This window comes from Empidonax traillii, unplaced genomic scaffold, assembly GCF_003031625.1.
Source record: "Empidonax traillii isolate 1590-97213 ecotype Southwest subspecies unplaced genomic scaffold, ASM303162v1 scaffold1322:size239206, whole genome shotgun sequence".
In the NCBI taxonomy this organism is placed as follows: Eukaryota; Metazoa; Chordata; class Aves; order Passeriformes; family Tyrannidae; genus Empidonax; species Empidonax traillii.
The window spans coordinates 145,648-160,537 of NW_020956515.1; the positions used below are offsets into that span (position 1 = coordinate 145,648).

Sequence of the window (14,890 nt, forward strand, 5' to 3'; positions counted from 1 at the left end):
CGGTGTGAGGGGCGGGCTCGGGGTGAGGGGCCGGGGGCGGGTTCGGTGTGAGGGGCGGGCGCTGCCCCCGCCCCGCTGGCGCTGACGTGTCCGAGAGGCGGTGGCACCGGCCGGGCCCGCCCGGGAGCGGCGGGGCTGGGCCGCTGTCAGCGCGGCGCGCCGGAAGGAGGGCGGAGCGCGGCCCGCCGTGTTTGGTTCCGGCGGGGCTGAGGGGCCCGCGGCCATGGGGGTCCCCAAGTTCTACCGGTGGATCTCGGAGCGCTACCCCTGCCTCAGCCAGGTGCTGAAGGAGCACCAGGTGAGCTGCGGGCCGAGCGCCGGTGCCTGACGAGGGGCCCGTCCCGGAGGGGTCCCGGGAGGCCCCTCGGCGGGGCGAGGGAGCGGGACGAGCGCCCGGGCCTGTCCGCGGCCGGCCCTGAGGGGCTGAGCCCGAGCCCGGCCGGCTCGCCCGCGGCTCGGGGGACCCACGGCTCGGGGCGGCCCGAAGTGCCGGGGCGGTCGCTGTGAAGGGACCGGGGCGCTCGGTGCCCCCGGGCGGCCCGGCTGTGCGGGCCGAACCCGCCGCTGGGGCAGCGCTGCCTGAGGCCGGGGATGGCGGCACTCGCGCCCCTCGGCACGGCCGGCGATGTTTCCAGCGGTCCCGGACCCAAACCGCGCTGTTCCCGCAGGGAATGCCCAGCCCCGGCGTTCCCCTGTCGTGTGGCGGTGCCCGGCTCGCTCCCCGATCCGGCTCCCCGTCGGTAACCCCGGGTGCTGCCCCGCGTTGGAGTTTCCTCGTTGTCGGGCTCAGAAAAGTTGCAGCTGCTGCCGAAGGACGGCGCAGTAATGACGAGGGGCGGGTTTCGCAGCCCTGTTGCCTTTCCTTGTTGTCACCTGCGTCGGGCTGTTTGTGTCAGCAGCAAGATTGGGAAGTATGTTCAAGCCTGGAAAAAGGCAGTGGTAAAATGATGCTTTTAACAGTAGGGCAAAAAAGTCTTGTTTTCGGAGAGGCTACGTTTGGTACCTGTTAGATACAAGCTCTTTGTCATTTCCAGGCAGTGTTACAGGTGTGGTTTAATAGTCTGAGTAAGGATGTTCTGAGAGGCGTGACAGGATGTTCTGAGAAGGCATGTTTGTACATTTTCCCTAAACAGCCACGATTTTTAAAGATTAAACAGCTGTTGTATCAGTGTAACTAAGATGCCGGGTTCAAGCGATTCCAAACCTGGATGTTTGACCCTTCCTGCTGATCTCAGAGCAGTTTTCAAAGCTCAGGTCTATGCTGATGCTTTGCTTGGTCTTGCTGTGTGTGTAGCCAGGGGCAGCGGTGTGTGCTGGCTTTCCTGCTGCTTGCTGAGAGCCTTGGTTGCTCACTGGAACCTTTAGGCTTGCAAGCTGAAGCAGCAGTGTCTGCTTCAGCCAGGGTGTTGCAGCAGGGAGACAGTTGTAATGAGGGCAGGATTTTTATGATCAGTCATATTGGTGGATTAAAGAATAGGTTTGTTCATTGCGAATTGCTCTCGTGCGTGTTTGGTGGGGTTTGGTAACAAAGAGATAGTTCATATTTTTAACAACGTTTGCTTGTGTACATTTGGGAAGTTTTTTTTCCTTTAAAAGGAAGTGTGACTGCTGCAGGTAGGGCTGTTAGAGGAACAGAGAACTAGAAAGAAATAAAACCATGTTTGGAAAGTGTGAGAAAGAAATTGATGTTATCACTGCTAGTTCTGCTGCTTTGGGTGGTCGTTGCCTCTCTGCAGACTCCCAGAGGGCTCAGAGCACTCAGAGCTAACAGGCAGCCTGCAGTGGGCAGGGGAGGAACTGTCCAAGTGGGAGAACTCAAAGATTCTTAAGCTGGCTTTGCTTTGGAAATGCTGTTGGAAATTGCATCCTCACTTCTGTAGTTTTTATTGCTTGTAGTGCAGCTATGGAAGATTGAATCAGTCAAGTGTGTGCAGTTATAAAAAAGAAAACAATTCTTTCTCAAAAGAGAGATTTTTGTTTGCTTTTCCCTTTTACAATGTGTGTATAAGATTGACCAAGCACAGAGACAAAAGTTCTGAGGTTCCAGAAACAGCCAGGATAGGACAGCAACCTGTTCCGCTGACTTTGTTCCCTGAGAAGAGTCATTCTAACGGGTTGCAAGTGCAGGCAAACCCATCAGCAGAGCAGCTGTTCTTCCTTAGCCCCCTGGTGAGCAGCAGGTTCCAGGGGGGTTTTCCCACCTCACTCAGCCCATTTCCAGCGTCCCTTGCTCTCAGCTGTGCCTCAGGCAGTGACTGCAGCGCTGCAGCTTCACAGCTGGGGGACTCACTGTGGCTTTTGCAGATTCCAGAATTTGACAACTTGTACCTGGACATGAATGGCATTATCCATCAGTGTTCACACCCGAACGATGATGATGTCCACTTCAGGATCTCCGAAGATAAGATTTTTGCCAACATCTTCCACTATTTGGAAGTGTTGTTTCGCATTATTAAGCCCAGGAAGGTTTTCTTCATGGCAGTTGATGGAGTAGCTCCAAGAGCAAAGATGAATCAGCAGCGTGGGAGACGTTTTAGGTAAGAAGATGAGTTCTGACTCTGTCTTGAGGAAAGTAAACACTGAAAAAAACCCCACTTACTTAAATGCATGCTATAAAAAGTAAAATAGATTGGCTGATAGTGCCTTTGACAGTGGTTTTAATCTGTAGTTAAATGAGAGTTACTACCTGTAAAAATGTTCAAATCAGGATTCCAAAAAGGAAAGTTTGCTTGTCACTTCAACTTTTCTCTGTGTACGTGGAGCTTTTTCTTACAAAATTTCCTGTGAAAGAAGTCTGCAGTGGAGCTCTTGCAGGTGTTTCCACTGGCTTCATAAGCTGGGAGTGTCTTTGGTATTTGTGAATGCTGGTTCTGGAAATGCCTTTTGGTGACTGTAACGGAGCGTCCTTGGGCAGTCAGGGAAGAAATCAAGTTTCCAATGAACCCCTGATTTCCTGTTGATCCCAGTTCCCAAGATCCTTTCCTCAGATACAGAGCTGCAAGCAGATTCACAGTGCTAGGAATTACAGTAATGCTTTGGGAGATTTGGAAGCTTTTTTTAAGGTTGCTGTAAGGAAGAAAATCCAGTGGTCAGCACAGGGTTGGTGAGGGAACCACAACATAGACAAAATGGGGGAAGGGACGAGAGAAAATATTTTCAAGCAACTGAACTTCGTGTTTGTTTGTTTTTTTTTTTTTTATGAGCTTTTTTTTTCTTTAAGAAAGGAGGTTGAGAGGAAGTAGATATTAAAAAAGTTCTAAATAGAAAATTTTAGCAGAATTGAGAGAAGGACAAAAATTCAAGAATTAGGTGATTCCTCTGTTTCTGGTTCAAAGGGTTATGAAATCCTTGGCCAGGAAAGGATGGGATTTTTTTTAGTTTCTATGTTACTGCTGATGAGAAATTGTTCACTCCTCTGACTCCTTTGGTATTCCAGACCTGCTTCTTTGTTTCACTCTGTTACCTTAATTTTCTGGGATAGCATTTGCAGGTGTTTAGATCGCACCTGCTGTTTCAACAGTCCTTGTGATCAACCACTGTATGATCATCTAAATATTACCTGCATCTGAGTAGTGACAGGTTATCATCACTACTAGGAAGAAAAAGCTGTTTTTAAGGCTTCTTCATTGGATTGGGAACAAATTCAAACTATTCAGGAGTTAAAATTCTCTTTCTTTTTGTTTTAGTGCTCTAAAAAGTCAACTGTATTTATTTAGTCAGTAAAACTGCGCTTAGGATATTAATGCTTGAATAAGATGATTCTTCCTCTGCTCTCTCTCCAACCTTATTTTGTTTTAGATCAGCAAAAGAGGCAGAGGAGAAAATAAAAAAGGCATTAGAAAAGGGGGAAACTCTCCCTACAGAAGCCAGATTTGACTCCAACTGTATTACACCAGGTAAGACAATTTGTCAATTATTTTAATTTAAGTGTTTAGATTTATGTTTTTGCATCTATATTTTGGTACTATTTTTCTGTCTTAAGGGCGTTTTTTAAAAAAACAGAAGACAGAATCAGTGAAGGCTTAAGTTGAACAGAAATTTTAGTAACTCAGTAGGGTTGTAATATGGTCTCATTCTAAAAATTTTTTAGATTATTATGTAAAAAGTGAAATATCTAAGGAAGAAAAAAACAGTTATCCCCTTCATCTCTGGCAGAATTTTTATTTGTTGTTTTGTTTTGTTTTTTCATTAGTATGTCTAATATGTAAGTGCAAAGTAGTGAAAATCTTTGTTTTTAACTTAGATTTCTGTTTTCAGGAACTGAATTCATGGCCAGATTGAATGAGCATCTTAAATATTTTGTAAATATGAAGATTTCCACAGACAAATCCTGGCAAGGAATAACAGTCTACTTGTCGGGCCATGAGGTCGCATTTCATTGCTATTTTATTTTAAATAAATTTTCATTTTATAAAAAATACTTGCTGCTGAATTTCTTTTTGTGCTTGTTTTTGTTTTGTCCAGACCCCAGGGGAAGGGGAGCATAAAATTATGGAGTTCATCAGATCAGAAAAAGCAAAGCCTCACCACGATCCCAACACGAGACACTGTCTCTATGGCTTGGATGCTGATTTGGTGAGTGCCATTCAGGTACCACAGACAGCAGAATCTGTCACGTCTGTGATATCTTCCCAAGGTCACAGGCTGCTAAAATGTTACTAAACAAGCATGTAGTGCTGCGTTCCTGCACACTTCTGAATCTGTCATGAAACACAACATCAGCATTTCTTTGTACTGCTTCAAGTGCTTCGTAATGATGATATCTTTCTAATGTCTCTCTGCTATAGATAATGCTGGGATTAACAACTCACGAGGCTCACTTTGCACTCCTAAGAGAAGAAGTCAGATTTGGTGGTAAAAAGGCTCAAAGGTGAAGTCATTTAACTTTACTCTTATTTTATATGTGATGAAATTAAATCCAGAACATGCTGGGTGACTAAAACAGGTTTGTGTTTGGTAGTTAGTTTGCGTTTTTTATTGATTGCATGCTAAATTAATAAAGTCTTAGTTTATTTTTTTTTTTGGTTAGAAGAAGTCAACTTGTTAAACTGTGCATTTAGGTTAATTTACATGACAAAATGTGTGCTGTCAGAACAGCTGGTAAAAAAATCCTTAAAGCTTTGATGCGCTACACTGTTTTCTTATTATTATTAATGGACAAGCCGGGCTGCAGTGACATTGTTTCCACAGCTGCCTTGTGCAGATACTGATTTTTTAAAATGTATACATACATCTGAGCTTTTGTGCTTGTAAATAAGTTACTGGAATAATTACTAAAATGTTGGCTACTGTATGGCATGAGCAAATGGAAGGTTTGTTATTCTTTTAGTGCTACGTTGAAGCACTAAATAATACATATGGACCATTTTCTTTCCTTACAACCATTTCAAGTGACTACAAAAGTAACCCAGCCAGTTCAGATGGGAATCTGTGTGCTCTCTATTTATTCACCCTGGTTTTAAGATACCTTAAAACTTGTTGGGCCTGGTGCAAAGTTAGATTAGTTTGTCCCTTCTTAGAACAACGGGATAAGTACTTAGGAAATCATTCCTGCAGCTGGAACTCCCCAGAGCTGCCCTGCTTTGTCCACATCTGCTGTTTAGGAGATTCCACTGCCAAGTTTTGGAGACCAAAGCAGATTAACCCTAAAACAGATCCAAGCAAGTGTTTATACGTTAGTTCTTCTGTAAGGGTACAATCCTAGTAAAAATTCTTGGGTTTAGGTATCCTTGGACTTATATTAATATTAATGTTGAAAGTGTGTTTATAAATAATTAACTTGGTGTTTTGAATAATTTACAGAGCGTGTGCGCCAGAGGAAACCACATTTCATTTGCTGCACTTATCACTGATGAGAGAATATATTGATTATGAATTTTCCCCAGTAAAAGTAAGTTCTAATGGAGCTGAGATTGGAAAAAAATGTGTGGGGTCTTTATGCAAAAATGCTAATAAAAATTATGCTCCTGGGTTTTTTTCTTTTTTTCCTTTTTTTTTTTTTTTTCTTTCCCCCCCCACCCCAGGACAAGATTTCCTTTGAATATGATATTGAAAGGATAATAGATGATTGGATCTTAATGGGTTTCCTTGTAGGAAATGATTTCATTCCTCATCTACCTCATTTACACATAAATCATGATGCACTGCCGCTCCTTTACAGAACATACATGGCTATCCTGCCAGAACTGGGAGGTAAGAAAACTAACTTAGCTCTGGAAAATAGAAGCATTAACATTCCTGCCTTAATATTGATTGTCCTTTTTAGCCATGTTAGAATGTTCAGCATTTCCTAAACTTTCTCTAGACAGCCAGCAGGATTGCATTCTATTATCTGTGGGGCATTTAAAGATTAAAATTTTAACATTGTTAAGTTGTTAGTTTAAAAAACATACTTAATTTTCACAATAGGTTACATCAATGAAAATGGGCACCTGAATTTAGAACGTTTTGAGAAATATCTCACGAGATTGTCAGATGTAAGTAACTTTGAAATTGCACTGTATGGAATGGTGAAGTGTGTGGAATATAAACTCAATATAGTGCCCTAAAATAAACCATACTGGAGTTTTAATGAACTGTTAAATGGCTATGTTTTACAGGTGGTTCAATCAGCTGGTTTACCATTTAGCAGATGAAATCCAATCAGTTGTTGTCTGATCTTTTCATAGTATAAAAGTTGCCCCTGCTTTCAGCCCTGGCCTCTGGTTCTTGGCCAGAGCTGTGAGGGTGTTAGGTCTGTGGCACGAGGCTGTGGTACCCAGACCCCTCTGTATGTGCTTCTTTTAGAGTGGATACTTAGTAGATATAGTGGATAGTTATTTAACTCCTTTGGTTACCCTTTACTGCCTTCCAGGAAGTAAATAAATGATGGCTTCTCTATATGTCACAGATTGTTACATATCTGTTGTAGCTCTAGGGCAAAATGGTTATGTACAGATAACTCTACATGCAATCTAAGGCACGGACTGAAAAGGCACTGTTAATTTAGCATTCTGAATTTGACATCCCTCAAATATTGGCAAACTTACTTTCATCTTTCTGCACAGTTTGATCGTGAACACTTCAGTGAAGTCTTTGTAGACCTGAAATGGTTTGAAAGCAAAGTGGGCAATAAATACCTCAACGAGGCAGCTGGTATTTCAGCAGAGGAAGCCAGGAAAAATAAACAAAAGAAACAAAAGGTGAGTATTTCACAGGCAGAATTTCAGGAAGCAGAATGTTCCTCTTTTGCGAGTCGATATTTTGACCTTAGACAAATTAAATGGTATAAAGCTCTGCTTTGAGATTGTAAAGAGAGTAAAACCAGTATGCATCACTGGTTGGGAGTGATGGAATGGTTAAGTCGAGGTCAGGTTCTTATGAAGTTGGAAGTCTTGTCAAGCTGTAGTTTAATGCTTTGCTGTTCCTCCAAAGCAGCAAAATGTGCTTCTGGGTGAGTTAAGGTCAAATCTGCTCTGCTTTGTTTAACCTTTCAGTGCAGAGCTCGCTGCAGGTTTTACACATTCCAGATACACCAATAGGTGAGTCAGGCATGTCTTGGTATTGGCCAGTGATTTGACAGTGAGTGGGTAAACAGCTCACCCCAGAGCAACTGCTATCTTAGATTAGTGTTAGCTAATTAATTAGTCATTGTCAGTCATGGCTGGGCTTTGCCAATGAAGATTGGAGAATGACTCTACCCACACGTGCTACAAGCGTGCTGATGGCTAAACAGGCCAATAATTAACTAGTAAACTTGCAATTTCAAATATAACTAATTAATAAGGAACAGTACCTTTCAAGTGTCCTGCTTAAATGTGTACTGAACAGTGTTGGGAAACAGTAGCATTTTGAAAAACAAATATTCAGGTATTTTTTTAAAGGTAGTTAAGGGTTTTTTTAAGGCTGCTTCTTGGTCTGATCTGTCCTTTTGTCTGATTCAATAATTAAAGCAATTATAGGTAGGAGAAGGAAATGAGTTTTATAATAATAGTGTTTATACACTTTGATTATGGCATTTTGAGTTGCATATTATATGGTATTGAATGAGGTTTCTGCATATTAACCTGCATTTTTACGTTATTTAAAACACTGATTTTTAAGGCTCAGGAAAATTCTATATCTTTGGCTGCTTTAGAAAAAAACGAAGATGAAGTGACCCCTAAAAGTAAGTGCAAACATTTTTTCCACATCCATATAACAAAACCCCCAATGTTAACATGTTCAGGTTTGGAAGAACTGTAAGAATTTCATGTCAGAGATGACCTTAATCTAAATGCAAGACTTTTGTAGTCAGCTGGTGGGAAGTGGAACTGCTATGGAGAGAGAGAGTGGGGCTAAAGCTTTTGAGGGCTTCTTCCCTGACCTGGATTTCTGGGAGGAGTTAAAGGAATGAATGAGCAAATCTCCAACAATATTATGGTTTTAATAATTGTATCCCTAGGGTTTTTTGTGATATAGTGGGGATGAGTGAACAGATTTTTCTATGGCTTTAGGGTTTTTGGTTGTGGTTACTTTTTTATACTCATTCCACCCGTAGGAGATATTTTTTGCTTATGTTTTGAAATTAATTGTCAAAGATATATGAATAGTACTCCATGATATGAGATGGTGTTGCTGATCATAGTTAAACTTTAAAATCTGTTTTAATGTTTTCTCAGATTGTTTTCTGGTGGCTTATATTATCTTCTCTGCTCTTATAATTGAGCTAAAAAAATGGGTTATCTGTCTTGAAAGTTCCAGAATTTCTCTGGGTAAAAGATTTTGTTTGAGTCATGGTACGTTTGGTGCAAGGAAGGTATGAGCACCTCTAGCTTTGAATCGAGGGATAAAATTAACTCAGTAAGTCAAAAGTGAGTGCTTTTAAACCTTATTGTAGCAGAGAAATGAACATTAATCCCTCTTTTTTATTTTTCATGCCTTTCTTTTCCAGCTGTGTTGGAAGATGAACCAGAAGATGATGATCTGTTTGAAACTGAGTTTAGGCAATACAAGAGAACTTACTACATGACTAAAATGGGGGTAGAAGTAGTTTCTGAGTAAGTGGATACTTTTTCTTCTCTTTTTCTAAACCCTAAAGACAAGTCTTTGTTAATATCTATGAGAGGGACTATTTACAAGAGCATGTAGTGACAGGAGAAGGCATAATGGCTTCAGACTGAAAGAGAGTAGGTTTAGATGATATAGAAATGAATAAATTCTTTACCCTGAGGGTGGTGAGGCCCTGGCACAGGTTGCCCAGAGAAGCAAGGCCAGGTTGGATGGGGCTCTGAGCAACCTTGTCTGGTGGAAGATGTCCCTGCCCACTGCAGAGGGCTTGGAACGAGATGATCTTTAATGTCCCTTCCAAACCCAAACCATTCTGTAATTCTAGTACAGGGCAGAATATTCTTCCATGCTGAAAGCAGAAAACACATGGAAGGCTGCTGCAGTGGTGATGGTTTTGCACCAAGAGCTGCAACTCAAGTTTTCTGTGATAGGTATTTGAGGACCAAAGAGAAGAAGTCCATTAGGATTAAATGGATCTGGAAAATTGCGGTATATTAGGTTTCCAAAACGTGCTATCTTCATTTCTGTGTACAAGATGCTAAGTACTTTTTGTATACCAGTGAAAATTGTTATCTTTCCTTTTAAGTGACTTCTTGGCTGATCAAGCTGAATGTTATGTCCAGGCAATCCAGTGGATTTTGCATTATTACTACCATGGAGTTCAGTCATGGAGCTGGTAAGAAAAAGAGGAGAAAGTGCTGAAAGACAGTGCCCTTTGCCCTTGTATGCTGGGCACATTTGGGGTGGTTTGGCTGGGCCCTGCTGTGTGAACATTGCTGTGCTGTGATTTAGCAGCTCAAGAGGTCTCTCCTTGCAGGTTTTACCCCTACCATTACGCCCCGTACCTGTCAGATATTCGCAACATCAGGGACCTCAAGATCCACTTTGAACTGGGGAAACCTTTCATGCCATTTGAACAGCTGCTGGCTGTGCTTCCAGCAGCTAGCAAAGATCTGCTGCCTAAATGCTACCAGGTGGGATACAGGATTAAACTGCACTCTCTCTCTGTTGCTTACTGGTTATCTGCTTTATTTTATTTTACTCTTTTGATGTTTTTGCATGTCTTAGTAATTATATTCTATCTCTAAATTTTAGGTGTATGGGTAAATATTCTATTTGTTACTATTCTTACTACGTTGTAAAGTTAGTAATAAATAACAAGTTTTGCATTTGCTAAGCAGTTTCTGACTAGGACATTGAGGTATTGAGTTCCTGGTCAACCCTGAATTGTTTTTACTCTAGCTTTGCTCTGTCTTTTCTTACAGTTAGTGCTACGTTGTCTCTGATATTGTCTCTGTTCTATTTCCCTAGCATTTGATGACTAGTCAAGACTCTCCTATTATAGAATATTATCCACCTGATTTTAAAACTGACCTAAATGGAAAACAGCAGGAATGGGAAGCTGTAGTGTTAATCCCATTTATTGATGAGGTAAGTTCCTTCAGCTTCTACTGTCTATAAAAGCTTCATAACAAATCTGCCAACTTGCTTAATTAATCAACAGTTAGACAAGCAATTAAGTGGAAGTTTAGATTTACACTTGGTAAGATCACAGAAAAATGTAAATGTTTTCTGCCTAGAGAGTAAGTCCAGGTGAAGTCACCGCAAGCAGAATCAGCTGCAGGAGACAGAAGTCCTAAGTAAGGGCTGGGGACTTTGTGTTCTTTGTTGATGTTTTTAACCAGTTATTCAAATATTTGGTTTCAGATTCTTTAAGGAAAAAAGTTTTATTCCTATATATGTAGAAAAGTACAGAATGTTTGTAGGTAAAATAAAAGAAACACCTGAGAAAAAAAAGTGTATTTTTACAGGTAATTTCCTCACAGGAACACCAGTAACAGGGCGCATTAATGGACAGGAATACAGTCATAATTTTCCTTTTACGTGTAGGATAACAGTTTTAGGTAACAGATTTGCAAAAAGGTGGTCTTTATTGTCCAAAGCCATTCCATGGTAACTGTTTTTATCAGGGAGCTGGGACATGAGGAAGGGTGAGGCAGCTCTTGGGAGATGAGCACATGAACCACAGAAGTGCCCACCTGCCCTTTGCCAGGGTGGACGTGGCCATGCTGATTTGTGTTGCCAGTTTCACACGTGTCATTTCTGTGCCATTCAGAAACGGCTGCTGCAGGCCATGGAGTCCTGTAACAAGGGCCTGAAAGAGGAGGAGAAACAAAGGAACACTCACAGTCCTTGCCTGATGTACTGGTATGAGAAAGAGGCTGAGTTTCAGTACCTGTCCCCGTGGCCTGAGAAATTCCCTGCCATAGAACGATGTCATACAAGGTAACACCGGCATAACAAGTTCCAAGTAGGCTAAAAGTAGTTGGGATACTTTTATTAACATTTTAACTCAAACTTGCATGTGCCAACACCTGCACTGGAAAATGTAAAATATTGAGTTAGATGTTACTTGTTTTGGATGGCACAGTAAAGGTATTTGTTCCTTCAAGTGTTCCTGTGCAGAACATAGGAACCAATTGTAAATCACTGAGAACAATCTCCAGAATTACTAAACCTCTGTGACACAGAGGATGAAAAACCGATACAAATATCTGCTAACTGGTGATGATTTATCAGCATGATAATTCCAGAGCGTTTTTAGAAAAATGGAAGCATTTGGATCCAGTGCAGAGAGTGGAACACACGGGTGTTTTTCACCTTTCTCTCACTGCAAGTAGCTTTATCTCACACAGGCTGAGGTTTCAAGATAACCAAAGGCTTAATAGTAGTGAGACTTAAAGCAGAATAGAGGAGGAATGGCTGTCCTGGATTGCAGTCAGTGAAGAATGAAGAGTTGTGAAGATGAATTACACCATTAATCCCACACAGAACCACTGCTAGTTTGGAGTTTGATAATAACAATTATTTAAAATAGCGAGTTTGGCACGTATTGTGAAGTTTTGTCTTGTTTCTAATGAATTGTCTCTTTGTAGCAATAGCATGGGGGTTTTTATAGTCCTTTCTATAGATTCCAAGTGACGTAAATTAGTTGCTGGAAGTCAAAGGGTCAAAGGGTTTGTCAATTAATGAGTATTTGAATGAGTGTTGAGCTTTTCTAGGGCTGAAGGTCAATGTGTATGAGCAGGTGTTGCGCTACTTGTTTTTCAGGTATAAAACAATACCTTTGGATGCTTGGCACGTAGAAATAACCCACAATAAGATAACTAAAATCAACAAGAGTGCATTATATTTTTGTGGATTTCCTACCTTAAAGCACATTAAGCACAAGGTAAAAAGATACCTCTCTTCTGACATTTCAATTGTATTTAATAGATAACGATGTGAGAGTTCAAGTTTTCTGTGCTGTTTTGTTTTTACCCAGTTCTATCTTAAAAAAAGCGGTGTGCAGGTGTTTCAGCAAAGCAGCCACGGAGAGAACATGATGTTAGAAATCATAGCTGATGAGAACTCCAAAGATCAGGTAAGCATTCAGCTCCTGACAAAATCCAAACCAACCAACCAAAAATACCACACAAAAATCTTGTCATAAAAAGACTGAATTTGTTAAATACAGCACCAAGCTGAGACCATCAGAGGAGAATATGTATTTATGTGTTTATTCTCAGTATCTATTTTGAAAGTACCAGCTGAGTCAGACTTAACACTTTCCACTCAGATGGGGCTGTTTGATAGAGGAATTAAGTGGGAAGAGTCAAGGTAGCAAAAGACAAATGCAGAAAAGAAAAATGTTTCAGAGATAAATAAAACCAGGAAAGGAGAAAGGAGGGAAACAACGTGATAGGATCTTAGAGAAACAGAGAGAATGCATATTCAAGATACATGGCAAGAAAAAATAAATAAGCCAAAATAATACATTGAAAAATAGCAGCCACTCATCGGAAAAACAACAACATGATGTGAGATTAAAATTACAGATGCTACGAAGTCATGGCCATAAGTGCTGTTCCTTTATTTCAGTGAGATACAAAAGTAAAATCTAAGGTACAAAATATTTCTGTCATTTTGGTTTTTGTGTCCCAGAGACAAAACCAGTTCTAAGTGATTTAACTCAGCCTATATCAGAAATGTAAATCAGGCCAGGTCTTACACATAGCATGTGCAACATGCAAAGAACAACACTTCTGTATCAAGAATATTTTCATAAAATGAACTCTGTATTCTACAAGAAACCTGCAATTTTTATTGCAAAACCATTTTGAAAATGCTGTAACAAAAATCTTTTAATATGTTAAACAATTGGTAACAGGAACTTCTGGGGTTTTTTTTCAGCTGGTAGAAAACGTTGCCAGTTCGATACTTGGAAAGCGAGTTTTTGTGAACTGGCCCCACCTTGAAGAAGCCAGAGTTGTGGCAGTGTCAGATGGAGAAACCAAGTAAGAGCTGTCTGATGCAGAGTTGTTTGTTGTCTTTATTAGTTTTTGAATTAAGCCCCTTGGGCTGTACAAACACGTTGGTTTTATTGTGATGCTGACAGCAGATTGGTTTGCAGATGTAGCAAAGGCTGCTCGTGGGACAACCTTTGTCTAACATAGTTCTGAGCTTTGTTGGCTCTGGAGCAGTTCTGGCCCTTCATTATTTTGCTGGAGCTGTACAAGCTTGGGAGAGCCCATTCTTTATTTTGAGGGGAAAATGCACGCACAGCAATCCCCACAGAGAAGGTTTATATGCCACCTTCCTTTCAGCACGTTTTTTTGATAAAAAAACCATGCAGTGTGGCCTGTTGTGGAAAGGATAGAGAAAACGATGATGCAAGTTTTCTATATCCTTAACAAGTCATTTCTGACTGGTTTAAGTTTTGCTCCCAAGTGGTTATGTCTAGATTAATCTTGGTTAAATTAATATTCCCAAGGTTTCACTTGGAAGAACCACATGGCACACAGAGGCTTTACATGGGAAATGCAGTGCCCCCAACCAAAGTGGCTTATGTTGGAGATAAGGAACAAAGCCTGTGGGTAAAAGAAGTTCAAGGCATTTCAGAGCAGTAAGTAACTCCCAAAATGAAGGTGTGACTCTGCATTTGGTGTCTTAGCTGTGTTTTGTTGCTGTGTTACAGACCCAAGCAGCACTGAAGAGCTGCTGCATGCTTGATGATAAAGGTTAATCGAGTCTGCTGGAATTTAAAAAAAAAAAAAAAAAAAAAAACAACACAAAAGAGCTTATGTTGAAATTTCAGAATGTGTGGAGTTAGCCCCTAGGTAATTCAAGTTAGATGCTGTTACAAAAGAACTCAAATGAATGAGTTTCAGTATTTACCCTCCCTCTTAATTTTCTGTTCTGGTGTTAGTAACCTTCTGTTGTAGGAGGTATTTAGAATGAAGTCACTTGAATGCAGCTCTTACACTTCTGGAGTGTGGGTGCTCAGTGGAATATGACTGAGTTACAGTAGTTTGGCATTTTATTATCTGTCATCTGAGTTAAATGCCCTAATTAAACCAACCCCTTCCACTGTAAAGATAAAGTGTGCTTCAATTAATACACACAGCTCTGTAGTGATGGCTGTGCAACAGGGGGCAGCTTAGTTGGTTAAGGCATTTATTCTGGGCATTTTTTGTAAAAAAGGAAGCAAACTATTACAGTCCTCTTTTAAAGAAGGGGTTTTATTTTATTTCTTTTTATTTCAATAAATTAATTCTACCCTCGTGGTTCAGTTCTGTTTATTGTAATCCAATGTTCTGCTTTGTATTCAGCTACCAGAGAAGAAAAGGAATAATTATCCATGAAACCTCAGTAGTTGTGTATGCTCAGTTACTCACTGGGAACAGGTATCAGCTGAACCAAAATGGAGAGGTTTATCTGGAGAAGCAGTGGTCCAAGCAAGTTCTTCCTTTTGTTTACCAAACAGTTGTCAAGGTAAATATATAAATATATATAAATATATATGAGTTCAGTGTCCTCTTCC

The 14,890-nt window shown here is 40.8% G+C and overlaps 1 protein-coding gene across 7 annotated transcripts in view; it reads left to right on the forward strand.

Annotated features, from left to right (window-relative positions):
- The first annotated feature begins 177 nt into the window (after positions 1–177).
- The window catches only part of XRN1 (5'-3' exoribonuclease 1), a 30,981-nt gene continuing 16,268 nt past the window's right edge, over positions 178–14,890 (forward strand). For 5 of the 7 annotated variants that reach the window (XM_027906565.1, XM_027906561.1, XM_027906562.1 and 2 more), the window contains exons 1-21: positions 178–298; positions 2,305–2,537; positions 3,799–3,896; positions 4,258–4,367; positions 4,465–4,575; positions 4,788–4,870; positions 5,803–5,890; positions 6,024–6,192; positions 6,409–6,476; positions 7,047–7,181; positions 8,083–8,146; positions 8,912–9,017; positions 9,614–9,703; positions 9,845–10,001; positions 10,339–10,458; positions 11,144–11,313; positions 12,139–12,259; positions 12,353–12,451; positions 13,261–13,364; positions 13,841–13,972; positions 14,679–14,841. In XM_027906565.1, the coding sequence (XP_027762366.1) occupies positions 224–298; positions 2,305–2,537; positions 3,799–3,896; positions 4,258–4,367; positions 4,465–4,575; positions 4,788–4,870; positions 5,803–5,890; positions 6,024–6,192; positions 6,409–6,476; positions 7,047–7,181; positions 8,083–8,146; positions 8,912–9,017; positions 9,614–9,703; positions 9,845–10,001; positions 10,339–10,458; positions 11,144–11,313; positions 12,139–12,259; positions 12,353–12,451; positions 13,261–13,364; positions 13,841–13,972; positions 14,679–14,841 (2,496 nt within the window). In that variant the 5' untranslated portion in view covers positions 178–223. Of the gene's footprint in view, positions 299–2,304; positions 2,538–3,798; positions 3,897–4,257; positions 4,368–4,464; positions 4,576–4,787; positions 4,871–5,802; positions 5,891–6,023; positions 6,193–6,408; positions 6,477–7,046; positions 7,182–8,082; positions 8,147–8,911; positions 9,018–9,613; positions 9,704–9,844; positions 10,002–10,338; positions 10,459–11,143; positions 11,314–12,138; positions 12,260–12,352; positions 12,452–13,260; positions 13,365–13,840; positions 13,973–14,678; positions 14,842–14,890 lie in introns of those variants that run through there. The other 2 variants (XM_027906566.1, XM_027906567.1) reach the window with 2 other exon arrangements.